The 27861-nt window shown below is 49.2% G+C and overlaps 2 protein-coding genes and 1 long non-coding RNA gene across 5 annotated transcripts; 2 read left to right on the plus strand and 1 right to left on the minus strand.

Annotated features, from left to right (window-relative positions):
- Positions 1–40: 40 nt before the first annotated feature.
- On the plus strand, positions 41–20283 carry ZER1 (zyg-11 related cell cycle regulator). 2 transcript variants are annotated; one of them, XM_027649726.1, is made up of 16 exons: positions 41–615; positions 4700–4963; positions 5809–5959; positions 6226–6662; positions 8204–8380; positions 9416–9530; positions 9736–9882; positions 10114–10287; positions 10895–11062; positions 11775–11816; positions 12158–12277; positions 12735–12850; positions 12961–13149; positions 14090–14187; positions 14469–14571; positions 15515–20283. In XM_027649726.1, the coding sequence occupies exons 2-16, from the start codon at positions 4806–4808 to the stop codon at positions 15570–15572; spliced, it is 2253 nt and encodes a 750-aa protein (XP_027505527.1). In that variant the 5' UTR covers positions 41–615; positions 4700–4805; the 3' UTR covers positions 15573–20283. The 2 variants fall into 2 exon arrangements, with proteins under 2 accessions (XP_027505527.1, XP_027505526.1); XM_027649725.1 differs by having other exon boundaries at positions 44–615; positions 10895–11110.
- LOC113950212 lies at positions 15762–23075 on the minus strand. The gene is made up of 4 exons (XR_003528695.1): positions 23000–23075; positions 21785–21954; positions 21183–21250; positions 15762–15817 (listed from the first exon to the last, which is right to left on the minus strand). It is a non-coding gene; the product is annotated as an uncharacterized LOC113950212 (long non-coding RNA).
- ZDHHC12 (zinc finger DHHC-type containing 12) lies at positions 22639–27259 on the plus strand. Of its 2 annotated transcripts, none has more exons than XM_027649727.1 (5): positions 22639–22739; positions 23007–23143; positions 24027–24113; positions 25260–25426; positions 25891–27259. In XM_027649727.1, the coding sequence occupies exons 1-5, from the start codon at positions 22655–22657 to the stop codon at positions 26198–26200; spliced, it is 786 nt and encodes a 261-aa protein (XP_027505528.1). In that variant the 5' UTR covers positions 22639–22654; the 3' UTR covers positions 26201–27259. The 2 variants fall into 2 exon arrangements, with proteins under 2 accessions (XP_027505528.1, XP_027505529.1); XM_027649728.1 differs by having other exon boundaries at positions 25263–25426.
- The last annotated feature ends 602 nt before the right edge of the window (positions 27260–27861 follow it).

A 27861-nucleotide genomic window follows, 5' to 3' on the forward strand; every position in this document is an offset into this window, starting at 1 on the left:
CTAAGCCCCGCCCCCTTCCCCTCAGGGCGCTCCCGGGGCCCCGCGGGCTCGGTCCCGGCTCGGTGTCGGCTGCCCCAGCCTGGCCCTGCCCCGTCCCGGCTCCCCGCGCCCCACGGGGCTAGGAGACACGCTGTGGGTCCCCCACAGGCACCAAGGGCCAGCAGGGCCTGCCGGTTCCCCCCAGCACTGAGGGAACCCCGGGGCGGTTACACTCCGACCCGGTGCCAATGTCAGCCGTGAGCGCGACCCGCGGCAATGGCGCCTCTCAGTGAGAGGGGCGCGGTGGGACCCTCAGCGAGGGACCCGCGGGGCTGCGCGGGCCCTGCCCTGGGGAGGTCTCACCGTGCCCCGCGCAGTGACGTCAGCGCCTTTGATCGCGTGACGTCACGAGACGCGTGACGTCACCGCCGCGTGCCCGTCCCCGGCGGGTCCCCCCGCGGCCCGGGCGTTCCGGCCGGGCCGGTGTTTCCGGGGAAGGCGGCGGCGGCGCTTCCGGCGCGGCGGGAGGAAGTGACGGCGGGTTTGTTGACAGCGGAGGCCGCGGCGGGGGGAGCGGGGCCGAGCAGGACGCGGAGCCCGCCCCGGGCACCGGGACCAGCCCCCCCATGGCGCCAGGTGAGTGCCGTCGGGCCCCTTCGCAGCCCGGCCAGAGGGCACCGGGCCCGCCCGCCCGGACGGGGGGAGGATCCGCCGCCCCCGGCAGCGCCGTGCGGAGCCCCCTGGCGCTGCCCCATCCCCTCCCCAGGACTGCCGGGCTCCGCCAGGCAGCGCCCCGCGCCGCGGCGGCAGCGCCGGCGCAGCCCCCGCGGTGACCTCTGGGTCTTGTCCCCTGTCGGAGGGCTCGGGCTCGGGGCCAGCCCTGCCCGCGGCTACTGCGAGCGCTCGCAGGGCTGTCAGAGCCTATCGCGGGCTGGCGGAGCCCCTGCGCCCAGGGAGCCGTGAGCGGGGGCACCCGGGTGTCCTCTTGGGAAGGTGACTTATAGGATGGAAATCCGTGGTGTAATTCAGGGAACCGAAGGAGCATCTTTGCTGCGGGCAGGTACAAAGATCAACACATTCCCCGAGCTGCCTCGTTTACGGTGTCAGTCGTGGCAGGCTGACAAGTTTGGGAATTGCAGGCTGTGCTGGGTTACAGAACAGTTCGATCTCTTCCTGCTTCCCTTCCCCCAGGGTGAGCAGGGATGGGGTTTCCCCACACGAGCTGCCATGGCCCATCCATTAACACAATCCCAGTGATTTGCAGCTGCAGGACGCCAGTGAAGGTGACAGTGCACTTTCCCCTCGGAGCGTAACCTGTGCCAAACTCTGCATTTATGTGACATTCGTTATTCTGGAGTCGCTGCAATCACTCATGTCAGTGCACAGTGTTTGCCCTCTCCTTGGACAGGTCCCTGATGCTGGAAAAGTCAGCTTTGCCAATTATTTCTGTAGCAGCAGCAGCATAAACATTCTGTGGTTGGCACGGAGCCAGAGTGAGTCAGGCTTGGCTCTGGGCACTGCCTGGAGAGAGGCTGGGAGAGAGGATTGGTCTGGAGTCCAGGGGAGAGGATATTGGCACCAGCAGCCCCAAGAGTGCCAGGGGCTCATGTGCCAGTGCAGCCTGGAATGCTGTCACCATGCAGGTGCAGCCTGAAAATGGGCAATACTTGCAAAGAGACTGGTGGGACCTGGTGATGGGGTGAGTGGAGCTGTCTGTGCTGTGGCTGGTTTTGGGCCTGTGGACGGTGGGAGGGGGCTGTGGCTGCAGGGAGAGGGCTGTGTGCCCATGGAAATGGCTTTTGTGTGCCTGCTCCTGCAGCTCTGAGGGACTCGATTCCTTCATGCACTGAGACGGAGGTAAATCTGTTAGAGAAATAAATATTGGCACTGTAGTTCTGGTCAGTTTGCAGTTGGTGCTCTTGAATTTTCAGCATTTTTCATGTGTCTGTCTTTGACTCTTCCAAAGCACACGTGCACCAGGCAGCTCGTTGCCCATCCTTGGAAGGCACTGGTGGCTGTCACTGGGCAGCTTGATCCTGTGGAGAGCTGCTTGAGGATAACAATCAGACAAAAGCTAGTCATTTATCAGCATCTCCAGTTTGTTTCTTTGTGTCACACACCAAGGTTGTAACTGGAGACAATATTGATCAGGGCAGCTACTGACACTTAATTCCCCCTCCCCCTGCCGACATGTCACGTCTTGGGTCTAAGTGAGGAGGGAGAGCCCAGCTTGTGTCTTGTCCTGGACAAAAGGTCACAGCAGCTGCTCAGATATCCATAACAAATCACGAAGATGAAAGCTTTTCTTTGGTCTTATTTCACTGGGACAGCTTAACCACTCTTCCTTCTGTTGAACTTCTGTCTGGGATTGTGTTGGTGGATCACGGGGAGCTCAGAAGTTAAAGGGCAGCTGATTTCTCCAGGGCTGGGATCAACTGGCTGCATTGTGCTGGTCTCAGCAGAGAGGGAACAGAGGCTGGGCAGAGCCACAGGAAGGCAGTCCTTGCCCTCTGGTGCTCTGAGCTGCTTGGACAAGTCCCAAGCACTGGCCGTTTCCAGCTGCACGTGACAATGGATTGTCAATGGGAATTTGTTTTCGAGTTCTCTGGCCATCGGTAGTAAACAGTGGAAGAACACTGGCTGCAGGGACCTCCTGTCTGATGGCACAGGGGAACTGGTAGGGACAGCAGAACGTGCTTCCCAACTGGTTCAGATCTTCCTGTTGATCTTGCCTTTCTGGAAAGATTCTCTCAGGCTTGAGGCAAAATCTGCGAGAGGGACTCGTTCTGGAGGTGAGGCTGATTCATCTCCAAAGCAGGAACAGGGCAGCTGCCTCCCACCTGCATTCCCCTGGCTAGGACCTCCCAGCCAGAGAGAAGATACTCTGCACTCAGTGGCCCATTTCAGCCTTGACTTCTCTTGGCTACAAAGGAGAGAGCTGTGGATTATGGAGCTCCTTCTGTTTAAAAACTGCAGACCCTCCATTTTCATGGTTGGGGCCATATGGACCTCCAATGTCTCTGAGCTGTCATGGCACTATTGAGAACTCACAATTTTATGTTCTTGCGACCCCATCTAAAGACTTGGTGACACAGAAGAGTAGGTTACACCCTTAAAATCCTGATTGGAGAGAGTTTAAAGTACAATTTTTGTGATTGCTGAGGTTTTGGGTTTGTTTTTTCTTTTCCTCAGCATCTGCTTTTGCCTGGAGGGGTTTTACATTTTGAGCCAACACCAGCAGAGAACTTGAGATCTCCCCCTGGAAAAGCTGCTAAATGTTGTAGGTCAGAACACAGAAAAAGAATTAACAAAAGGCAGGAGGAAGGGAAAAAAGAGGTTTGAGTTCCAACTTGTGCTGCCTTCATGTTTGCATGGAAATCCCTTCTGCAGGACAGGGAGGGATCAGAGGGAGCCCGGGCTGCTGGGCAGGCTCAGTCACAGCTGTGCTGTCACCCATGGAGACCCTTTGGTGCCTGAATTTGAAGGGTTTCCTTGTCCACAGCCTTGACTTTGTATGGGCATCATCACCCAGGTAGGGGCTGAACAGCATCTGAAAAAGGGCAGAGAGAAGGTGCCTGATCCAGCCCAGTGCCCTTGTCATTAGGCTGAGGAAAGGGAATTAAACTCTTCTGCCTTGTACTGATACTGCAGGACTGGAGGAAAGGGAGAGCAGCGGTGGCTTTAGGGAGACACAGAGAAGTGTCCTGATCTTTGCAGCTGCAGTATAAAGATGAGAAATGCAATATGGTTAAGGACATTTTGCAACAACTTCCCCAGCAGTGGCTGCTCAGCTGTGGCACCGAGAACAGCAACTGCTCCCACAGCACTGGTGTTCTTGCTGCCAGCAGGGACAGACTGATGAATAAGACACAGGTTTTACATCAAAAATAAACATTTCAACAATATTTTTGTGTCTGGAAATCTTTAGAGAAGTTCACATTAAGATTGCTTCTAACCTGATTTGACCCTTTGAAAGTAAAATGTCGTTGCTGGTGTTCAAGTTAACATTCTGCTAAACACCTCAGGGCTTCAGTGAGCAAATCTTGATACCAGAGCTGTCAGATTTTGTCAAACAAATAAACAGACAGGGATATCTTCCCCGAGTTCAGGTGTCCAGCATGTGCATAAACTTAGAAATGGTGAGTTGCCTTATATTGCAGTCAGAGGGATCCCAGACCAGTCCGTGTGTTTCCCTCTGGCTTCTGATCCACTTCACGGTCTGGTTCAAAGACTTTCATGAAGCTTCTGCTTTGGCACTACAGGGAAAAATTCAGCTTGAAAACGGAACTTGCCTTGGAGTGGTGGCAAACAGAATTACAGGCAGGAGATACAGGGTCAGCTGATCCCACTGGGGCCACACAGAGGCCACACAGACGATTATCCCGACAACAAAAGTTCTGCTGGTTTATCCAACCCACTCTGAAGGAAACCAAGCAATGTGGCTTCTGCCACTTCCCTTTCCGAGGGCCTTTGTCACCAGATAACCTGCAAGGAGGAAACATTTGGCTGTGCAGCCTCATTTCCAAACACATTTCACATTAACTCATCCCTGGGGGTGGAGATACCAAGGAATTACAGTCACACTGCCAGAGAGGCCAAACTGCTGCAGGTCTTTTTGAGGTCTGGGGCTGTAAACACAACTCCCAACATCCTGGGACACTGGTCGGGATGCTTGGATTTGTGCCTTTCTCAAAGCATCTCTTTTCCCCTCTGCTTCCAGCTGGCCTGATGTCCCTGTAAATCCATCCTGGAACTTCATCTGAGGAAAGGATCTCCTGAATCAAAAGCTTCTTCCTGCTCTTCCCCTTCCCATAACTTCCCTCAGGATGGCATCCGACAGCCCCGAGTCGCTGATGACCCTGTGCACCGACTTCTGCCTTCGCAACTTGGAGGGGACCCTCTGCTACCTCCTGGACAACGAAACGCTCCGGCTCCACCCCGACATCTTCCTGCCCAGCGAGATCTGTGACAAACTTGTCAATGAGTATGTTTTAGGCCTGGCTTTGGGAAGCTTTGCCTGGTTTGAGGAGCTGTGAGCTCAGGGAAAGGGGTGTGTAGTTCTCCAAAAAGAATGAGAGGGGAAGAAATCATAGGGCTGTTTTTCCAATTGATCTCCATCTTGGCAGTAAAGGTTTGCATTAACTTCAGAAGGAAGTGTTCCCAGAGTTATTGTAGTGCTATATATCACTCTAATTTCTGTGGATATCACCCTTTCCAAGTTAGTCAGATAGAGCTGAACAAAGTCCTGTTGAAAGGGAAATCAGAAGGGTAAACCCAGAGTGAAACAGTCACTGCTTCACAGTCAGTAAGCAACAAAGGAGCCTTCCCATTTCCCACTACTGAAGCTTTACAGCTCCCTCTCCAAGCAGAGAAATAAGAGTGCAAAGTGCTAACAGATGTTAAATTTTAAAGCTGCTGCTCCCATAGCTTTACAAAGCAACCTGTTTCCAGGGATTTACATAATTTGGCTGTCACAGTCTCTCTTGGCTGAACTTGTCCCCACAGAGTCTGGCAGAGAACTCCGGCCAGCTAATTTTCTGAAAAAATTAGAAAAAAAATCAAATTACTAAGTTTAAACAGCTAGGGAAAAAATTCCTGGAGTCTGTGCTTGTCAGAATCCAGTTTGCTCACAAACACACACAGCCTTGCCCGAGATATCCCTAAGGATTAGCTCAGTGCCAGGAGAGGTAGTGGGTCTGCCCCTCTACCCCAGACGCTGACCTGGGTGATCAGGAGGGGGTTGGTGTCACATTCCCATGTCACCAGTGCAGATGCCAGAGCTGTAGCTGAGCCTCTGCCATGCTGTGCTAATGCCACTTCCCCCCACAGGTATGTGGAGCTGGTGAAGACAGACAGCATCTTCGAACCCCATGAAAGCTTCTTCACCCTCTTCTCAGACCCACGGAGCACCAGGCTGGCTCGGATCCACCTGCGGGAACAGATTGTGCAGGACCAGGACCTGGAGGCCATCAGGAAGCAGGTGCTGTTGCATTGACAGCTGTCATGTCACAGCATTGCTGCATGGGCACCAGCTAGAATCCCAGACATGCAGATCCCCAAGGCTCCATCCTTCACTTTGGGAATAACATCGGCTTCTCCCTTCTCAGCTCCCAAAGCCACTGTAGGGAATGGGATGGGGACACTGGTGATATGTGGTCTCAGGCTGTCCCAGCGGGAGGTGTGGATCAAACAGGGCGGGCACTTTACCTGTGAATTATCTCCTAACCTTGATTTCCCTTTTCCCAGGATCTTGTTGAGCTCTACCTGACTAACTGTGAGAAGCTGACAGCCAAGAGCCTGCAAACCTTGGTGAGCTTCAGCCACACACTGATCTCCCTGAGCCTCTTTGGCTGCTGCAATATCTTCTACGAGGAGGAGAACCCCGGGGGGTGTGAGGATGACTGTCTGGTGAACCCCACCCGCCAGGTCTTGGTCAAGGACTTTACCTTTGAAGGCTTCAGCCGCCTGCGCTTCCTGAACCTGGGCCGCCTGATCGAGGGGGTGAACGTGGAGACCCTGCTGCGGCCTCTGGCCTCCCTGGCAGCTCTGGATCTCTCTGGGATCCAGCTGAATGATGTGGGATTCCTCACCCAGTGGAAGGACAGTCTGGTTTCCTTAGTGCTTTACAACATGGACCTTTCAGAGGAACACATCCAAGTGATCGCACAGCTTCGCAAGCTCAGGTCAGATCTGTTCTTCCTTGCCTATCCTTTTCCCACTGATAGGAAAAGGTCTTTTAGGAATGATCTACTTGCCTGCTAACAGAGAAGCACCTCTGGGTGCCTCTAACCTTATAACCTGCTGGGTTCAGGTTATAAACCTTCCTGTGAACAGGCTCACTCATTGACTCACTGCACATATCTGACATGTCTAAAGCCAGCCTGAATTTTACTTGTACAAAGACATACTTAGCAGAAACTTCCTCTTAGAAAAGCAAAAAATAACACCTTCACACCTCCCAAAAAAACCCCAGACACCCAAAAAAAAAAAACCAAACCAAACCAAAAAAAACCAAACCAAAACCATCACCACCCCCAACCAGACAAACAAAATAGAAGAGGTGAATACCCAAAAGATGGCAAAAGAAAATTACTACATATGGTTACATAAACTAACACAGTGATACACTGCAAAACTCAGTCATCCAAACCATTCATCAAACAGGGATTTACAAAGTTTAAGCCTGGCTCTGCAGTAAAACTAGGAAAAGCTCCGAGCTCAGGCTGTCTTCTGGCTGTACTCCATGGAAGCCCACTGTGCATGGATGGGGCAACCAAGGGAACAAGCAGTGTCAACAAATGGGTGCTCCTGACCTAAGAGTGTTGACAGTGAAACAACTTCCTCAACCAGAGCTGAGACAATTGCTATTCAAACCTCACAGTGGTATTGGGAAAGGAATCCAGGATTTCCCAAACCAGAGAGAAAGGCCTTAATATTCACAGGAAGGATGCTTTGCAATAGCTTTAGCATCATCACAGTTGAATTCAGGCACATTAACATACACTCTGGAGTCTCAGGGAACATCCCGGATAATATTTTCTAAATCTAAGTACTTTTAAGTCCCAGACTTGCACTGAAACCTGGTCTGCAACAGGTAGAAGACACTTTTGTGAGTGAGATGTTGGCTCCTGTTTCAGGAAATTTAGAAAAGTCTCTCTCAAGGATCTTAGCCCCTGCCCTGTAAGGGACCCCACCTGCACACCATGTGGGTCAGTTTGTCCCACCAGTCCCATAACAGCAGGATTTCCCCAAAGCTTAAGCATTTAAACACCTGAAAGAAATCAGGACAGAGTACTAGCCTGAGGTGGAAAAATTAGAAGATTGGGGAAGCAGACAAAATCTTGTGTAAATTAATTTGTGGGGTGAGGCAAGATACATTTCTGGGGATGCAAAGATCCTCTGGTGCATTTTAATCTCTAGGCAGAAATGCTCAGGTGGCTGCTGCAATGGAGCTTGGGAAAGGCAGTTCCTGAGCCTGGAGCCATTTGCTTTGTGATGTGTGGCCAGACGATTCACTGTGCTCCTGCTCTGGCAGATATCTGTGTGCTTTGGTTACACACAGAGCCAGCTGCTGCTGCCAGAGCCTACACAACCACATTCCTGTACCTTGGGAAGGAAATAATAATAAATAATGATCACACTTGGTTGTCCTTTTCCTCTGGTAGAGAGGCAGAAGCCCCAGCTAACGCTCTCCAGGCTCTGAGATGCTCTCTGTCACCTGCAGGCACTTGGATATCTCCCGAGACCATCTGTCCAGTTATTACAAGTTCAAGCTGACCCGGCGGGTTCTGAACCTGTTTGTGGAGAACCTGGTGAACCTCAGCTCGCTCGACATCTCAGGGCACACCATGCTGGAGAACTGCACCATCCCCAGCATGGAGGAGAAGATGGGCCAGACAAGGTACGGGAACAGCAGTTACTGAGGTCTGCTTGGATGGATAGATCATAGAAAGATGAGTTAAGAACAGTTCCCTCTTTTGAGTTCCCAAATTCTGTAGGTCTGATACTAAAAAGCAGGATACAACTCTTCCCAGTTTCCCCTGACAGTAACGACTGGTGTGAGAATCAACTGCTATTGCTGTATGCAATACATGTGAGGACTTGTAAGAGTAATAAAGAAATCATCCCATCTGCCTGCCATACAGCTCTGAAGGATTTCAGTTCTTTTCCACACACATTCTCCCAGGGATCTCCGGCAGGATTATTTCTGAAAGGACTCCAAAGCTCTGTACATACTTCCTACACAGAACATTCTTACCCTCACTGAAATCCAGGCTCTTTTGAGACAGAACATTTATACACTGAGTCAGGGAGGGCTGAATGTTTTAGGATCTTGGAAAGGCCTGTTTTCAGATTTGACCTGGATATCAGGGAGATCAATCCTTGCAAATCCTGGTAGAGGCATAGCTAGAGGTTTGGTTTTCCAGCTCAGCCGAGAACTCTTCCCTCCTATGAAGCACTTACTGAACAGAAGCAAACAAGTGGGACAGTACTGGCTCCTTTTCATCAGAGCTGGTGAAAATCCACTGGCTCTTGGTCAATAAGAAACACAGCAGCAAAAGCAGTGTTCCTGCCTGCTCACAGAAGCAGATCTAGTCTATCAGATGATGTGCAGCCCAGACTGCAAATACTTTGGATCAGTGAAATACACAGCCCTTTAAAAGGAAATGTTCACTCCAACCAGTGAATTTCCAGGACAAATTCTACCTGGGAAAGCTGCATTCTGTCTGCATGAGTTCTTCTTACTGCTGGTTCTATTCCACACATTCACCCTTCACTCAGGATCACCTGGAATGAACATTTAGGGTTATGTTTAGGAGCTGCTGTAAAGTGAAGTGTAGCCATTATCACTCTGAGGCAGTGCAGAGTGAATGGAGGGCTGACACCTGAAGAAACACGTTACCGACATGAGCGATCTCTTATTTTTTCCCCCCAGCATTGAGCCAGCAAAGAGCAGCATTGCTCCCTTCCGGGGTCTGAAACGGCCACTCCAGTTCCTGGGCCTTTTTGAAACGTCTCTCTGCCGCCTGACGCATATTCCAGCCTACAAGGTAACGAGGCTGCAGGAATGCAGGCAGTGGGAGCTTGGTATTAGTTGAAAGAACATGAAAATTATTGGCTGCCAGTAGAGCGGAGTTCTTTGGGTCTCAGTTGTGACAACTGAGCTCTGACCTTTCAATACCTAGTTGATAATGCAGGAAATCTGCCTCCTCCTCCATGATTTCTTCCCTGACTGTTTTTGTTCCCCCATGCCAGGTGAGTGGAGACAAGAATGAAGAGCAAGTCCTGAATGCCATCGAGGCTTACACGGAGCACCGGCCGGAGATCACCTCCCGCGCCATCAACCTCCTGTTCGACATCGCCCGCATCGAGCGCTGCAGCCAGCTGCTGAGAGCCCTCCAGGTGAGCCTTTGCCTCTCCCTCACAAGGGCAATTTTGTGGTCCCAGTCTTTTTTTCACCCTGGGAAACCGTTCTGGAGAAAGTTCCAGTAGTGCAGTGGAACTGGTTTACCTTCGTTTCACAAGCACATTCCCGCAATGCCTGGGCCACATATTCCTTGTGGGCGTCTGATAGTCACTCCAAGACTCCACAGCGAGTCAGTGGCACTGAAGCTCCATGTTGCTTCTCCACAGCTGGTGATCACAGCCCTCAAGTGCCACAAGGATGACAAAAACATCCAGGTGACGGGCAGCGCGGCGCTGTTCTACCTGACCAACTCCGAGTACCGCATGGAGCAGAGCGTGAAGCTGCGGCGCCAGGTCATCCAGGTGGTGCTGAACGGCATGGAGTCCTACCAGGAGGTCACAGTAAGAGCAGACCAGGCTCCTTCAGCTCCCTCCTTCCCTTATCCCATCTCTTTAGCCTAGTGTCAGCATCTGGTCTCCTCAGCCTCCAGGGAATGAGTCAAGGCAGAGAAGCGATTGCCCAGATCTGCTCCTTTCCTTCACTCAGTGATGGGGATTACATGCAGGGTGTTCCTTATCCATGTGATATTCTCCAGAAAAAGGGGGAGAAAGCAATGATAGCAAGGCTCCTTTTTTTCCATGGATAGTGGTCAAAGGTTGTGCATTGACTGTGGTGTCAAAGGCATTGGGGATATCGAGTCAATGGAAAGAAACATCCCAAATCTCTGTACTGGAAGCCAGCTGAGCTTGCAGGCACGAGGAAGTGGCTTGGAAAGCAGTGGGCCCTGGATAATTGTGTGGCCCTGTGAAACTGGAGTGACACAGAGAAAGAAAGGGGTACTGACAGAGCATGGCTAAAGCACAGCACTAAATAGAAGGGTAATTGAAATTTCAGTAGTTGTTGTGAGGCAAGAAGATGGTTTCAATACAAGGCAGAAAGGAAACATGAAGTGATGGGGCCAGTGGTTTTGTAGCCACCTGGCCCAGCGTTTGCTTCCTTTTGGCCCAGGTACAGCGGAACTGCTGCCTGACCCTGTGTAACTTCAGCATTCCCGAGGAGCTGGAGTTCCAGTACCGCCGGGTCAACGAGCTGCTGCTGAACATCCTCAACCAGAGCCGGCAGGACGAGTCCATCCAGCGCATCGCTGTGCACCTCTGCAACGCTCTGGTCTGCCAGGTGGACAACGACCACAAAGAAGCTGTGGGCAAGATGGGGTTTGTCATGGTTGGTATGGTCCCAGGGTGTCTGCTTACCCTTAACCCAGGCCAGCACAGTTCCCTTGCAGCCGTTCACCCAATGCATCCAGCTGTGATCCAGCCTCTCAGTATCACAGGAGAGAACCAGTGTCCCAGTAGTGCTAACCCTTCCTGGAGCCCCCTTTGCTTGCTTACCAGCACTGGAAGTCATGATCCCAGAGACTGCCTGGGAGGGCAGGGAAGCACTGTAACCTTATACAGGTTATACCTCCTCACCACATCATGTTATTTCCACAGCTGGTACCACCATGTGACTTGCTCCTTCTCTTCCTCTCCAAGTTTGCATCAGCTTCCCAGCTCATGTCCACCCATGTCCCTCACCTTTTCCAAGAGCTGCAGAGGCCAGTGCTCTGGTGCAGTTATGTCACATCCCAGACTTTGTCATACAGATCAAAACTGACTCAACCACAAACTCAACAGTTCAGGGACTGACATAGTTCATCTCTGTAAATACCTGCAACTTTGAACATAACCCAGTCCCAGTGGTTTAAAGAAAGAGGTACCAAGTAGGCTCTCTACAAAGGATCAAAATTGAATATGCCTGAAAATTGGCCACTGCAGTACCACAGCAGCTAAGTTTTAGCTCCATGATTTCTAAACTGTTTCTCACTCTTCCCTTCCTTTGCCCACAGACAATGCTAAAGTTGATTCAGAAGAAGTTGGCTGATAAAACGGTGAGTGTTTCTCCAAAAAAACATATACACAGAGTATTTTCTCTTCAGTCCCACTTAGGCCTGGAGATCAGCCCAGAGTGCCAGCTCAGCTTCTCTGACAAACACAAGACATCTCAGCTGATGCTGCAGAATTTCTTGTCTCAGGCTGAGGGCAGGGGAATGTGACAGGGAGACAAAAATATTAAACAAAAAAAAACACTTGCTGACAAATTGAAAGTGAATAACAAGGTTTTCTTACCTCTGGAGCCATCTGGGGTGATGCCAGAGGAAATAAGTAGTTGGTCTGCGTCAGGCTTCCACATTAGCAAAGCTCTGATTCTGTCCCTTCTTTGACTCTCTAGTGTGATCAGGTGATGGAGTTCTCCTGGAGTGCCCTATGGAACATCACTGATGAGACCCCAGATAACTGTGAGATGTTCCTTAACTACAGCGGCATGAAACTGTTCTTGGAGTGCTTGAAAGTAAGTGTGATTGTCTCTGGGGAGAGGCTGACACAAGCAGTGGAGATGTAGGTGCCTGGATAGGATCCCTGGCTCTGCTTCTCTCCAGGGAGTACTTCCTGCATTGCACAAATGGAAAAGTAAAAGCTTGTCTATGTTCTTCTCACATCCTTCCACCCAGCAAGTAGAACAGAGGAACTCAACACATCTTCCTCTTTCCCCAGCTTTGCTCAGTTCCCCTGAGCAGAGCAGCAGTGAGAGTGAACAGAGGGCCCTGGTCTCAACTCTCATATGAAGGTACACTTCATATGTACCTTTAGCGCTCGAGATCCCATTTGGCTCCTGCTAAGGAGCCATTCCCGACTTCCCAAAAGTGCTCAGCCTTTCTAGATGTGCTGTACAGCCTTTCCCCAGGGTTGCTTGTTCTTGGCATCACTGTGGCCCTACCTGTATGTAATCCTGTCCTTTGCTCATCCAGGAATTCCCAGAGAAACAGGAGCTGCACCGCAACATGCTGGGCCTCCTGGGCAACGTGGCAGAGGTGAAGGAGCTCCGCCCGCAGCTCATGACCTCCCAGTTCATCAGTGTGTTCAGGTGAGTGCCTGGCTCATCAGCTGGGCCTGGAGCTCTGCTCCTCCATCACCTGGAGACTCCTAAACCTTTGCTGCTTCAGCACCTCTAAGTGATCTCGTCTGCCTTGGCAGCAACCTGCTGGAGAGCAAAGCCGACGGGATTGAGGTGTCCTATAACGCCTGTGGAGTGCTCTCCCATATCATGTTTGATGGTCCAGAGGCTTGGGGGATCTGTGAGCCCCACCGAGAGGAAGTTGTGAAGAGGATGTGGGCAGCCATCCAGAGCTGGGATATCAACTCCAGGAGAAATATCAATTACAGGTGAGGAATAGGAAAAGTTTGGCCCACTCCTGGAGCCAGGATTGTCACAGGAAGCCAACACCAACAGAGAGAATGGAAGAGATATAGCCCAGCATGGAGGCTCTGTTCAAAGTGAGGGAGGAACATCCTCAGGGATATTCTTTAGTGAGGGTTTTACATCTTCCTCTAAAATATGTTACACAAGCTGCTGAAATTAGACACCTTACCTGGCAATTCCTATGGGAGAAGTTTGGGAGCCCAACAGAATTTCTCTTGCATGTTTCTGATGAAATTGAGTAGCTCAGGAAACCCATGATCTGTCTGGGACTGCCTAAGCATGGTGCTCTGAGACTGCTGTCCTTTGCAGCTCCTTAAGTGTTTGCTTCCCAAAGTCATGTGCTGTAGCTTTCACTCTCGGGCATATTTAGACATAGTTCCCAGAAATCCCTTCATGTGTTTATACAACTGCTGGGATCATCCAAAACCCTTTTTGTAAGAGGGTATCAGGTACTCAGTATTCCCTTAGTGCTTGGCAGGGATCCAGAACTGGCATTCCAGTGCCTGCTCCACAGTATAGACGTGTCATTGTCAGAAGAAACACAGCAACCCTTGCACATGCTTTGCCTGGGTATAGCTTGGCTTTATCCCCTCTACAGATTGATCAGTGCTGGGTTTCAGCTGTCATGAGGAAATGACTGATGGAGGATGGAAATTAGATTTTGGGCTCAGTCACCCTCCTAGCAGCTATTTATCTGGGCAGTGTTTGTGCTGAAGTGGTGGGGTCTGTAATCCTGCCAGCACTGCCCTGGGACACAGACTTAGCCTTGGTGCCAGAATCTTTGGTGTGCCAGTGGGTTTACTGCTGTGACATCTGTGAGCAGTTTGTATTGCTGTGAGTGGTGAAGGTGCTGAAAGAAGCTGCTCTCGGATTTTTAACAACTTCTGTAATATTTCTGTGCAGGTCATTTGAACCAATCCTCCGACTTCTTCCGCAAGGAATCTCCCCAGTCAGCCAGCACTGGGCCACCTGGGCACTCTATAACCTGGTCTCTGTCTACCGTAAGTTCCCTTTCTGAAATCACGTCCCTTGCACTGTAGAACTTGAGGGGGTGGCTCTGAGGCTGTCAGCAGAAAAAGTCTTCCCAGTTAAGCTATGCAGGGGGAGAAAACCTTTTTTGAATGATGCAGGAATGTCCAGGCAGCGGAGCCAAACAAAAACAATGAGACTTGGTGTGTAGGAAATTCCTTCACTGTTTTGATCGTTCTCCTTGCCCTCCTGCCACCCTTTGTACCCCTCTTGTGAGGGCTCACAAGGGCCTGTTTCATTCTTTTCTCTGCAGCTGACAAGTACTGCCCGCTGCTGATCAAAGAAGGTGGGATCCCTCTCCTGAAGGACATGATCAAAATGGCCTCAGCACGGCAAGAGACCAAGGAAATGGCCCGGTAGGACACCAGAGCACTGTCACAAACATCCAGTTTAGCTTTACTTTAGTTTTTATTCTTCCACATCAAGTGAGGCTGCCAAAGCATTGATGTGTGCAAGTGGTATGAAGTGAACACAGGAAAAATAGGTGAAAAGAGAAGACTAGAGGTGTTTGTAGGTGGGCAGTGCACACAGGTCATTGCCAGGCAAATTGGTTACAGAATTGGCTTGTTGGTCAGGGGAGCCACATGACTAATTGCAGCTCTTAGGCCAATAGTCTCCAGTCATCACTGTCTGTCTCCAGAGTCATATTGGTCTGTCACTAAAACTACTGACTGCACAGTTAAAATGAGAACATTTTTCAAAAGGTAGAGAGAGTCCATCACCTTTGTGAGCTTCCCCAGTTACGTGACCTTCTTTTGGAGTCATCTGTTCAGGGTTTTAAAAGCCAGCTGCAGTCTCTGGTCATTGGCAGAACGAGAGCTGTAATTTCATACCTGCAGGATGAATATAAAAGAGGTAGGGATGGGCTGGGAACACATACCTGGTGGGTGGGCAGCAGGTATTCCCACAGCTGAAGGGTCACTAAGCGCTGGAGGGGACTGGAGCCTGCAGAAGACAGTCACAGTTACACACAGTGTGTGTTTATGGCACAGGTGACAGCACAGTGAATGACAGACATTTGTGTGCATGTGTTTCCTGCTGTGATTCAAAGGTATTTGAGGATTTGGATATGGGGGTGGTGAATGAACAGTCACATGTGGATCTGGATGTGCACTGCTGTGACTTGACATTCCAGACTGGGAGCTCTAAGCTGCTGTTGTGGAGTTTACTGGTTTTGACACAAAGAGGATAAAGTTACACAGAGATCAACTGTGGGACAGTTCTTACCTTACTGTCTCACAACTGGGTGCAATAAGCTTTACACTAAACCCTTTCTCCTTGTCCTTGTTTTATCCATAGGAAAGTTATAGAGCACTGCAGTAACTTTAAGGAGGAGAACATGGACACTTCCAGATAGAGGCACTGACCCAATGCCTCTTGCCAGCACTGTATCCAGCTTCTCTCTAACTCACTGTACATAGGGAGGACTCTTTCTTACCAACTCGCCCGTTGGAAGGAAACTTTGTGTGTGTGTGAGACCCTCAGTAGATGAAGGTGAACAGAGGAGGGGGGAGGGACTTTTTGCACAACAAAATGCTTTCCTTACCTTAGTGAACTTTTTTTGTTATGAAGTTTCAGGTTGAAGTTCCGTGTGTATGATTTCTGTATAAAAAGAAAACAAAAAACAAAGACAACTACATTATGTATCTTTTAACCTTTTTGTTTTAGACCACACAGAGAGCCTCAAATGACCATGAGCTTGAAGACCTAGTTGTGTGATCACTAGTGTGACATGTTTATTTCCCACTTTTTAGAGAATTCCCTTTTGCTGTACTGCATGAGGTCCTGTAATGTCTGCAAGAACACCAGTCCTGAATCAGCACTGGCTGCTCAGTGGGGCTATGGGCAGGGATGAGTTATTTATTTGGTCAGAGAGGTTGGGGGACACAATACCAGAGAGACAGACCAAAAGAACTGACCTTTTAGTGATATTTATACATGGAGAAAATAGGGAAGAAAGATCTTTTAAGTTAATTCACTCCCTTAAGGGTTTTTTATAGAAGACTCACATTAATGGAAGCACTGCTAACATGTATGTGGGTCATCCAGAAGTAAGACATTCCCAGTAAAGTCAAGAGGTCTGTTTTGTCCCCACTGGCAGTACAGTAGGATCTGCCAGCCCACCCACCCTCATAAGGTCAGGGATGAGTAAAACCAGTTACATATTCTTGGCTACAGAGAGCTTTTCTCTCAAAGGGAGCCTGTGCAAGAAGGCACCAGGTTTGTTCATAAAGGGCTACACATCTTCATTCCAGACCTTCACCACCTTTTAGTTGTGTTTCTTTTGTGGGGAAGGGCTACAAAGCCAGAGTATTTCCCTCTGCATAATAAACTCTCCCAGGCCCTGATCCAGAACAGTTGTACCCCTCATGCAAGTCCCAGGAATGGCCTGGAGCTGCTCTGCTCTTCCTCAGTCTGCATCAGCACAAGCTGTGCTCAGTGGCACAGTAATTCCCCTGTGCAGGACTCTGACTGCAGCACAACTGCTGGAATTGGAGGTGTTGAAGTCCTCTCCTCAGAGTGGGGAGTCTCCATGCACCCCTTGGAGGGCAATCCCATGAAATAGCCCCTCTTGTTCCACTTTCTTCTTGGAAGCAGAAGGCCCTACTCCTGTCTGACTCCAGCAGCACTTCCCAGTGCAGCCCCACTCCCATCAGCAGCTTTACTGCAGTTTGTGATGCAGGTGAGAGGAGCTGGTCTTCACCTGTAACACTCCAGTCCTGTAAGGGCTCCAGAAGCTGAAGGTTCTCCCAGCCAGACACTCTAAGCACAGTGTGCAGCTCATGCTTAGAGCCCACTGCTCACCACAGCTCTTTGACAAGTCACAAATCTTCCCTTACAAGGGACTTGGAAAAGATTTTATGCCTGGTAGCAGGAGAGGAGCCCACAGCCACGTGAGGTGGGACATTTCAGGCCTCTCAGCACAGTAACTCGCTGCTCTCTGCCCTCGGACACGTTGCTCTCAGATTTGACTCGCTGCTATGAGGTTCTGCTAATGCTCAGAGTTCATGTTGTCCTTGTGAGCACGTTAGAGACAGATCCTTGATCCACAAACTGACACTTTAACTGACAGAACACAGCTGCCTGGACAGGTTTACTTTTTCTGCCAATACGGTGTTATTCAATGTCTTTTTTTTTTTTTTCTTTTTAACCATATGTCATTTGTTTGGTATTGTGAGATCTGTACTTTTTTTCTTTTAAGTATTTTTCAAACTTATATATATTTTTGTGTCACTTTTGAATTGTTTTCTTAAGATTTGCAAAACTTGACAAATTATACTTTTTTGCAGTCTTTTAAAATGTATTTTTCTCTCTCTTGTTCCTGTTCCCCAAGAATTTGTGTCTCTAAAGCTTTGAGATGGGGAAGCTTATTTCAAGATCTGTTTTCTGTGTAACATTTGCTGATCTTCCTTCTAGATGCAAAACTAAGAGGGGCTGCAAATACTGCCAGGCAGCCTTGGTGTGTTAGGGGAGTCAAGTTTTGCTCTTTAATTCCATTTAGTGCTGCTGTCCTGAAGTTGTTTCACTTGACAGTGCTGCCCACCAGGTTTGCTTCGTTCCAATGCCCATGTAGTGAAAGCTCCTGCCACTAAAATCTCGAATCACCTGACAAAAAGCACTGAGGATTCTGACTGTTAGCAAGGAGGGAGTGGAGAAGAAGGGGACATGTCACAGGGGGAGAGGTATCAGAAACCCTTGTCCCCAGAATGCAGCTGCCACCCTGGGGAAACAGTGGCACTCCCATCTCAGCTGGAGCAGAGCTCAGCCTTGCATTGCAATCTGTGCAGTCAGGCTTTTCTCTGAGATTTTGGCACAACTACATCAAGGCTAATGAACAACCAGTGACTTGGTTCCATCTGCCTCAAGACCCCAAAGGTTTGGGTTTTTCAAACCAGTGCCCCCCCAAGTTCAGCTGTTACTGGGGTCTCACCTGCTGCATCCCAAACTAACAAGCTCCAAGCTGCACCAAAGCTTTGTTTCCTACTGTAAACCTCTGTCCTCACTGCTCACAGCCCCTCAGCAAGCTGTACCTGAACCAGGATAAAAAGACTTCAAATTCCCAGCAACAAGGAGATTAATGGAGTCAGGCCAGGCTGCCAGAAAAGCTCAATCTGAGCTGAAATCTGTTACTGATCCCAGGGGAAGGGGGAACTACAACTGGGCAATTACAGCAAGCTACACATCAGACTTTGAGTCAGGCCACAGCAAGGTAAATTCCTGAGACAGCACGTTAAAAGAAGTACCATCCCTCTTAGTCACATGAGCTTTGCCTACAAGCTTCCATGTCTTCAAGCCAAGAATTTGTGAGCTGAAAAATAACATTTCCCCTTCAGTAAGGAGCAAAAGAGAGAAAGGTATCCTCTGAACACCTGAGCACAATCCAGGAATTCTGTAATTGGAAGTCTGAAATGAGTTTGTACCACAGTTTCCCTAACTGAAACAAGAGGCATGACCTGAAAGCACTTTTTGGAGACAGAATTAATTGCTGCCATAGATCCAGAGCTGAGGACAGAACAGGAGAGCTGCCTGCAGATATCCTAACAGTGTTCTGCAAGGAGGGGAGGGCAAAGTGGCTGATTTTTTTTATGAAGGTCTAATGTAAAAGGGGAAGTCAGATACCCTGAAATGTTTGCCTGTTCCAGGGAAGCCTCAGACCTTCCAGCCTTGCTGGATCAAAGGAATAAACCAGGAGACTTTAACTCCACACAGAATCATAGAGCCAATCACCAACCCTGCTCAGAAAACCAGAACAGGGTTGTCACCAGAACTGTCAAGATCCAGCTTCACTTGGATCACTTGGAGAGAAGTTCATCATGAGTAAACACGTGGCAGAGGTGCTCCTTGTGCTCAGTAGTTGTTGGCCCACCCAGACTCTTCATGATTTCACTACTACATTTCCTTTAATATTGCAAAGCTTGGCAAGCAGAGCACGAACACAACTCAGTAGCTCCCTGCAGAGACTGTGCCAACAAAGGATCCCTCTGCCTGGACTGTGTAGTTTCCTCCCTGGCTGGAGGCTGCCCTGTCCTTCAGTGGCCCTTGGCTCAGCAGGCAGTGCTGGGCAACTTCCAAATTGCTGGGCAACTTCCCACAAGTGCTTCCATTTTACAAGATCTGTGGGAGGAATTGCTTCTAAGGACTGGCATCTCCTTCTATGATGCCTAACACCCAGCAGCACCAGACTTTCTCATCTAGACCAAGCCAGGCAAGTTTAGCACTGATATTTGTGGCAATCAGAGCACTGCAGATAATCCATCTGCACCATGGCTGCTGTTTCCCTGCACCTTCCTACTGAAATGTTTCTCTTCAGCACTGAATCCTACCCAGCTTGTCACCTTGGCTGGGCTGCTGCTGCTGTCACTCTGGTCTCTGCAAAGGATGAGTGGGAAGAAAAGTCTTGGAGCTGTGAGCTGAGTTCCTCTCATCACCTGAAGAAGGCAATTAATTACCACTAGGACAAGAGCTCCAGGGGCACTGCAGTCAGGCACTATCCATAGAAAAAACATTTCCTTGAGACTGTTCAGGGAGGAGCCTGCCACAGCTCAGGTGTCAGAGGGCAGCTTGTGCTAGAAAAAGAGAATTAAAAGTAGGGAAACAGCTGGTCTCCACGACAACCATGTGCATGAAGCACAGAGGGCAATAGTCATCAGGGATGGATGAAAAGGAACATGGGGGCTGGAGAAGACAGCGCTTAAATAAGGGTTGAGGGAGATTTCCTGCTGAACTGAAACACTTCTGCTTTAGCAGACTTTGGTTTGATTTCATATACTTGCCACTGATTCTCTCTGTAACTCTTTTCTTGTTTTTAAAGAAGTTTTTAAGCTAACCAAATATGTATTTCCTTGTTTTGCTGAAAGAAAATACCCTCCGTTATAACGAGTGTCTGCTTTTACTCTGTCCGTGGACCTGCCTGATGTGGGGGCCTGGTTCAAATGTTTGTACGTGGTGAAACCCAGCAAAAAAAATCAAAATGCACAACTGCTGCTTCCTTACAATTCTGAATGAATTAACTTTTCTGTTGTATCCATTGGATACCCGCTGTGTATTAAACCTAGTGCTCAACAGTGTCTTCTTCCTTTGGTCTGTGGATGTGGTTTATTTAGGTACATTACTGGGCCATTTGCTGTCAAATATCTCATTACAAATGAAAGGAACTGCCATGTGTTGATGGTGCAGTTCAGTGGCTTTGCCTTTCATCACTCCAAGGGATACAATACTGTTTGTCAACAGAAAAGAGATGTGGAGGAAGAGAGTATTGTTAGGAGATTGTGTGAGAGGAGAATAAAAAAATCAGGACAATATCTGAGTGTACAGATTGCTCTGAACTCCATAACAGATCTGCAGCTCACACTCTGCAGCCCTGGCTTTGTAAGTGGGCAGAAGCTGAGCACTTAAGAAAAGCCTCTGGGTTAAGCCAGTCAATCTGCTTTAAGGCCAGCGTGACTTTCTTCTTAAGACCCTGGTCCTGCAAGGGCTCAATTGCCAGTTAATTCAGTGGTCATTGTGGAGTCTAAAGGATCAGACTCCGGGTGAACAGAGTGGGAGGGGGAATCATATGAAACTGAACTGCCTCTGAAAATGTGCCCTGTTGTAAGAGGACAGAGAGATGGCATGGAATTCCTAGCTGGAATGCCATAAGAACCTAGAATCTCCACTCAGAAACTCGCTATTAGAGATTTTCTGGAACTGAGCCTAATTTCAACCACTCGCTGAGGCTGAAACCCTTGAGACAAAGATGAGCTCTGATCTCTGCAAGACAGGTTTCACAGCTGAAGGAGAAGATAAAAAGAGTAACATGCACCAAATTATTTTAATCACAAAGAGAGTGAGAATACACTCCTTAGGACAGATTGTTCTAGAACATCAAAATGTTTCTACTTTCAAGTGGATAATGTTACTACTCAAATTGCCTTTATTAAGCTTTAAAATTTACACCTCTCTGCAAGGAAGGAAGGACACTACCCACCTTTTTTTCAAGCACCAGTACAGTCTGTGAGGTGTCTGAGGGAGGATAGCTGTAAGTTTTGCATTTACCTGGAATAAAAAAAAAATTAAAGCAAAAGGGTTTGAATGATTATTGAAAATTTTGTCTACAATTTTTATTAACATTTCAACCCAGCTGTCTCAGGTGAACCATTTAAGTGACCCACACAGCCAGGTGCTTTCCTGGAATCAGCAGGTAGCCACTGACTTAAATAGACCAAAATAATGAATTTATGGGCAAACAATATCAAGGAATCAGCTACTTTTAAGGTGCTGGAGGGTAAATTTAGAAAGAATAGGATTTTTCTTTCCAAATTTTCACTGAGAAGGAAGGTAACAAAAGCAGCAAGGTTTATTTGTGTTAAAACTGAAAATAGTGTAAAGAGAAAACACTGATTTTGGAACTATTACAGGCCTGTGATGAGATTCATCTCCCCTAAACTAACAGACACTCCAAGTGTAAATACGTACATCTAAGCTATAGTCACCTTAGCTTTTTTTACTGTTAGCAAGAGACATGTGGGGTGCAATTCAACTGCTTTTAGATGCCTGTTTCAGCTGAGAAGGGCCATTCTCTAAACACACTTGCTTTGCTCTGCAGGCCGTCCAATGCCCTCACTCAGCCAGGAGCCTCTTCAGTGCAGACATCCCCGGCCAGACCACATCCCTCCTCGAGTTATGTCGGGCATTCTCCAGGCTCCGTTCTGTTCATGGGGCCCTGTAACCGCGTCCAGCCAGGCACGGCCTCTGTGCCTCTTCCCGGGGGATGGAAATGAACACGTGGAATGACCACATTGGCAAGACTGGAGTTAATGCAGTGCAGCACCTCAGGCACCACCTTGAGCAGCCTTCGAACGGCACCCGCTGCCTGACCCATCTCTGCCAGACCCTTCCATGGCTCCCAGACCCTTCCATCACTCTGCACACCCAGCAGTGCCCGCCCTGGTGTATCGGAGGTGCCGAGCACTGTGCCCAGTCCCGCGCTCCCCACACCCGCTGGCACAGCCCGGCAGAGTCATTGAGAGCCCGGGCTCGGGGCGGGAAGGGGCTCAGGGAAAACACCGAATCCGAGTCGGAAGGGGCCTCTGGAGATCATCCAGTCCGACACCTTCCTCGGGGAAAGGCCCCGGGGCGCTGGGCCGGCTCGCTGGGCACAACACGGGCGATGTGTGTGGGAGGACAGGCCCGCGGGCTGCAGCGGGAAAAACCGGGAGTGGTGGGGAGGAAAGAGAGCCCGATTCTACAGGGCAGCAGAGCCTGAGGGCAGCGGCACCCGCGAGGAGCAGGGAAGCGATGCCCGTGCCCCGCGGAAGCCCCGCCCGCCGGGCCGGCACAGGCCGCCCTGGCCCCGCCTCGGGGCGCTGCCCGTGCCCCGGCCCGCCCCGCCCGGGTCCCCTCCGGCCCCGCCCGGTCCCTTCCGGGCCGGCGGAGCCCCGGGGCCGCCGCGGTGCCTCCATGGGGCCCGGCGGGCGCTGGGTGCGGGCGGCACACACGGCCCTCAGCGCGGCCCTGACGCTCGGGCTCCTCCTGAACCGCACGGGTGAGGCGGGGCCGGGCCGGGCCCGCTCCACCCCGGGGGCACCGGGGGCCGGGGATCGGTGCGGGGCTGTGCGGGCCCTGCCCCCCGGCACGGCCCGGGGCTGCCCCCAGGGCAGGGGAGGGTGTGGGGAGCCCCTTCTCAGCCTCTCCCCGCTCACCCCGCCCCGTTTCTCCCCGTAGGTGCGGGATCCCTTTGCTAAGGCCAGAGGGAAGCATCCCGGACGCTTCACAAGGAGCTGCTGCTCTCTCTCTTTTGGGTACCTTTCAGATCTGCGCGAGCAAGAGGAGCGCGGGGAGCTGCTGCAGCCGCTCGTCTTCGTCCTGCTGGTTCTGTGCTCCGTCCTGCTGTACTTAAAAGTGTCTCTCATGGATCCCGGTTTTGTTAAGCCTGAAGAGGAAGCAAAGGTAAATCCCTTCATAAATGAACAAAGTGGTTGAGGCTGTAAAGTCCATAGGCTTCTCTTCTTTTTCCGCTCTGCAAGATAAGAACAGCGTGAAATAGTTTCTGTTGTGCTGGCGTGAAGGAAACACACACAGACCATCAGAGATGAGACCAGACAGCCTCACATTCGTATTCTGTAACAACAGCAAAAGGGTTCAGACTTTAAATGTGCCTTTCACACCACACTGACCTTGTAAGTGACTGTGCCATTTGAGCCCAAGTCCTCTCTTCCAGCAGAGGCTGCAGTGCCCTATAGAATGTGTACATGACCTATTTTATTCTAACTGCTGCTTAAGTGGTACGAGTGCACAAAAACCTAAATTGAAGGGCAGGCTTGGCAGACAGTGCTTTCTGCAGCCGTTTATTGAACTGTTTATGGATTTGTTGCTCTCTCAGAGGACACGCACACAAACAAGTTACAGTGAGATAAACGGAGATGCAAAGTTCCAGTAACTGATAGTCTGCCTGAGGTTCACTGCCTGCCAGACTGTGCAGGACAAAAGCATGATCAGTCTTGGTCCTCCATCATTAATGTGAGTGTGGCTGTGGATGAATAAGTAGCACTGCTTATACTGAAAAGACATCATTATTGTGTTTGGAAATGAAATCTTGTTTTTGTCCCAAAGTGTGTCTTGTCCACAGTTATTTCTGCCTCTGTGCAAACATTCTTTGTGTGGTTACCGGAGCCCCTTCTCTCACTGTGCCACAACTGCAGCGTCTCTAGGAATTCCAAGGAATTATTTTAACTTTCCTAATGATAGAGATAACCAGCACTGTGGTGCAGTAAGGCAGCTCTGTCGTGCCAAGACAGCACCACACAAACCTTCCTCTGTCTCTTTTTTGCAGGCAGGGGAGGCTGAAGGACAGGGCCTGGTGATCCCCCAGGCTACGGGTGACGTGAAGCTGCGACGCTGTGGTTACTGCCTGGTGAAGGTGGGCATCCAGAACATGCTGGAACAGGATGGGATGAGTGATCTGAAAGTTCAGCTGCTGCTGTTGGTGTTTTTCTGTTCCATCAGTGCTGCTCACAGGAGGCTGGGCAGATTGTGTAGCTACACATGGAGTAGTGATGGACACTGGCACAAAGGCCAGTTTTCCAAGGCTGGAAGTCCCTGCTGGCTTGTAGAAACAAGGATCTTCTTTTGCCATGGAAAAATTGTATTCTACATTCTTACTGCCATGTCAGCCAGTGTCAAGAAGGTTATTTTGAACATACCTTGATAGTCAGAAGGGCAGTTGAAGGCCCTGTGTGAACTGATCATCATTGAGAGCTTGTTTGGAGGCCTTAAAACAACAGAACATTGGCCTGGATGGTAAAAGACAGCATGAAGGAGAAATTAGAGCAATTTAATTAGCTCTTAAAACAATTTGCCTAAAGCCTAGAGAGGCCTGTTTTCAGAGTGATCCTTATCGGTTTAATAAAATTAAGGATTATCCCAGCTTCCATAAATTCCTAAAGAATATCTACCAGGAGAAGTGAGCTTATTGCAGGAGGAAAAGCTGGCAAAGCATTTCTATGCTTCAGGGCACAAATCTTAGGAATCACTACTTTTCTCAGTCAGGTCTTTCATCTTTTCTGTTCCTGCTATTTGAGCTGCTTTCCTGTGCAAGTGTCTTGTACTGACAGAATCAGACACTTCCCTCCTCTGTGCATCCCTTAAAACATCCCAGCCCTGCCCACTCTATTCAAGAGCAGTGGTCCTAGTTTCTCACCTCAATAGTCTGCTCGTGCTTTCCTGAATGGACTCATGGGCTCTGTCTCCCTCCGTGGCACACTGGACTTCCTATAAATATGTAGATAATAAAGATGTGTAGATAGAAATAATGTGTGAGAGTCACTTAGTTTGAACCTCACCCATTTGGGTCTGTACCAGGGGAATCACAGACCCCCTAGAGCTGTTCTTAGCAATGCTGATGTGCTGTTGTCTCACCCTGGAGTGCTTTAGGGACAGGACTGCTGTGGAGGAAGAGTTTTGCATGATGTTCTGTTCTACCAAGCAGGGAGTGGGACAGCACTACTGCAGTGACTACTGCCAGTGAGTTTTTTTCTTTTTCTGATTGATTGCCTCTGTTTTGCAGCAGCCCATGAGAGCCAGGCACTGCCAGCTGTGCCAGCACTGCGTGCGGCGCTACGACCACCACTGCCCCTGGATTGAGAACTGTGTGGGGGAAAGGAACCACCCCCTCTTCATAGCCTACCTGACTGTGCAGCTGGTGGTTCTGCTGTGGGGAGGCCACATTGCTTGGTAAGGGCAGGAGGTGGCTGGAAGTTGTGGTGCTCCTTGAGGTCCACGGAAGGGTTGGTGCAGAACATTGGATTGGTTTTGGATCTTCACCGTCTTTTGCATCCTGAAGGCCCTTAATCTTGAGCAGAATCTGATAATTTAGGTTTCATTGTTCATTTTGCTTCAGTTACTGATCTTTGTTTACAAATCCAAGTGCTGGAAACTCCATCAGGGTTCCAGGTGTTCAGGAGAGGAGTTAACTCAAGGCGATTGTCTCTCAGCTGTCAGGGGAACCAGCATTTCTGAACTTCTTAGATTCCAATCCCTACAGGTGCAGTCTCTCAGGACTTTACAGTATATTAACTCTGTGTAGTAAAGGATTATCAGCAGCTCACTAGTTATGAATCAAACTTAAATGTGCCATCAGGTTTATGGAACTTATTCTGCTCCTTTAACTGCAGATTTATTTCTCTTTGAATCGAAAGGTCAGGCCTCTACTTTCAACAGTCCTGGGAATGGCTGAAGTACAACATTTTCCTCCTGCTCTCCTTCCTCCTGATAGTCATATTCACCACTGTGGTCCTGCTGCTGCTTGTTTCCCACCTGTACCTCATCTCGTGCAACACCACAACCTGGGAGTTCATGTCCCACCACCGCATCTCCTACCTGCGCCACTCCGAGCTGGAGAATCCCTTTGACCAGGGGATAATCCTCAACCTCTGGAGATTCTTCTGCTCACGGCACCTCACTGCATGGGAGCAAATCTATTTTCACAGGAACAGTGAGCCTGTCTAGTCCCAGGAGTACCAACACACCTGCAGGTTGCTGGGCAGAGCTTTGCTCGTGCAATTGCTGCTGCTTCCTTGCACTGAACTTCAACACATCATGGACTGTGCAACCTGCTCCACAACCTGCTCGTCCTGCAAAGTACATTTCAGGGATAGCCAGGGTTATTTTTTATATACAAATAACACTGTTAAAGATGAGACACTGGTTCTGGGAAGGCCAAGGCCAGCAGAGCTGATTTCTGGTCTGAGCAAAGGTATCTCTCTAAATTTACTTCCTTTTCTTAACTGCACCCACACCTCCTGAAGAATTCTCTTCCCTGAGGTCTCCCTTTCCTTTTGCTGCTAGGAAAAAGCAGCAATTACAGACAAAACCAGCCAGGTTCAATATAATTCCTGTGGCCTTTCTTCAGCCTTGTTCTGACTGTGAGAACTACAGTGCCTTTTGTCAGTAGGACTGGGCATGAAACAGAAATACTTGAGTAAATATTTAGACAGTCAAAAGCAAATTTCATTTCATCCACATGCCTCAAGTTAATGCTTTCCACAAAGCTTTGAGGCTTAACACTGTTAATGTGCATGAGAAACAGCTGTAAGACACCCAATTCAGCTTATGAGATAATTAGCCTGTACTTTGTGATGCCCTGAGCAGCTTCCTCACAGCTTTTTAAGTTGATGCTGCTGTTACCAATTCACAGGCTATTTTGAACCAAGTCAGCAAAGAATAATACCATCCACTTTTCTCTGGATAGAAAAGTTATGCTTGGCTACTGAGTTATTGGTAAAACTACTACTACCTCAACATACTAGTGAGATTTTAATAAAAGAATACAATTTCAGTGCAAGAGGAAAGCTGCCAGGTCCTGGTGGATGAGACGAGGAGTGCTGACAGCTTCCAGGACAGCAGCAAGTGTACTTGTTTTCCATTGAAATAAAAGGTCATACTTCAATTTTCCATGGGATATTAAAAGGAAGTTTGGGATGGCCAACTTCAGCTTTAAAAACAGAGAAGGCTGTGGTGTCAATTTTAGTCCTGACCCTTTTCTGTTAAAAACAAAACAAAACAACCGAACACCAAAAAACACCACAACAAAATGTTAGTTACAATTATTTTGTGCCTTAATTGCCTTGGCTCAGGAACTGACATCAGCTCAGGAACACATCTGGCAAGCCAGGAGGATGCACTCAGGGTTTAAAGTTAATGAACACTCATGAAAGGACAGTGTAGTCACTAAGACAGCATGACAGTCCAAAAGCAGTTCAAAACCAGCAGAAGATTCCTTTTTTGACCAAGTCCAGAGTTTGTGATCAGTTCCCAGTCTGCTTTGTTCAGGGTAGAAGCTCTTATGAGGGATACAAAAACACTAAGGGTTGTTTTTGTGACACTGTAATAGCATCCAGAATGGATTCTGTAGTTTGTTGGTGTCACTGTGGTGCCTGCTGAAGTCTGGATCACCTTTTCTGGCTCTTAAGGTATCAGTCAAGTCGAAATTTGTCAGCAGATACTACAGCTCAAAGCACAGTTTTGCTCTCTTTGGTAATTACTTTTAAAAAGCACTGGGATGATAATTTACCTTTTTTTTTCACTCTAAATTATAAAATAAAATATTAAATATGCGTTTTTTAATTCTTCATGCCTCTCTCTTTGAACCCAAGTTCTACGTTTCACCT

Source organism: Corapipo altera, unplaced genomic scaffold (genome assembly GCF_003945725.1).
Source record: "Corapipo altera isolate COAL_440 unplaced genomic scaffold, ASM394572v1 268, whole genome shotgun sequence".
NCBI classification, from domain to species: Eukaryota; Metazoa; Chordata; class Aves; order Passeriformes; family Pipridae; genus Corapipo; species Corapipo altera.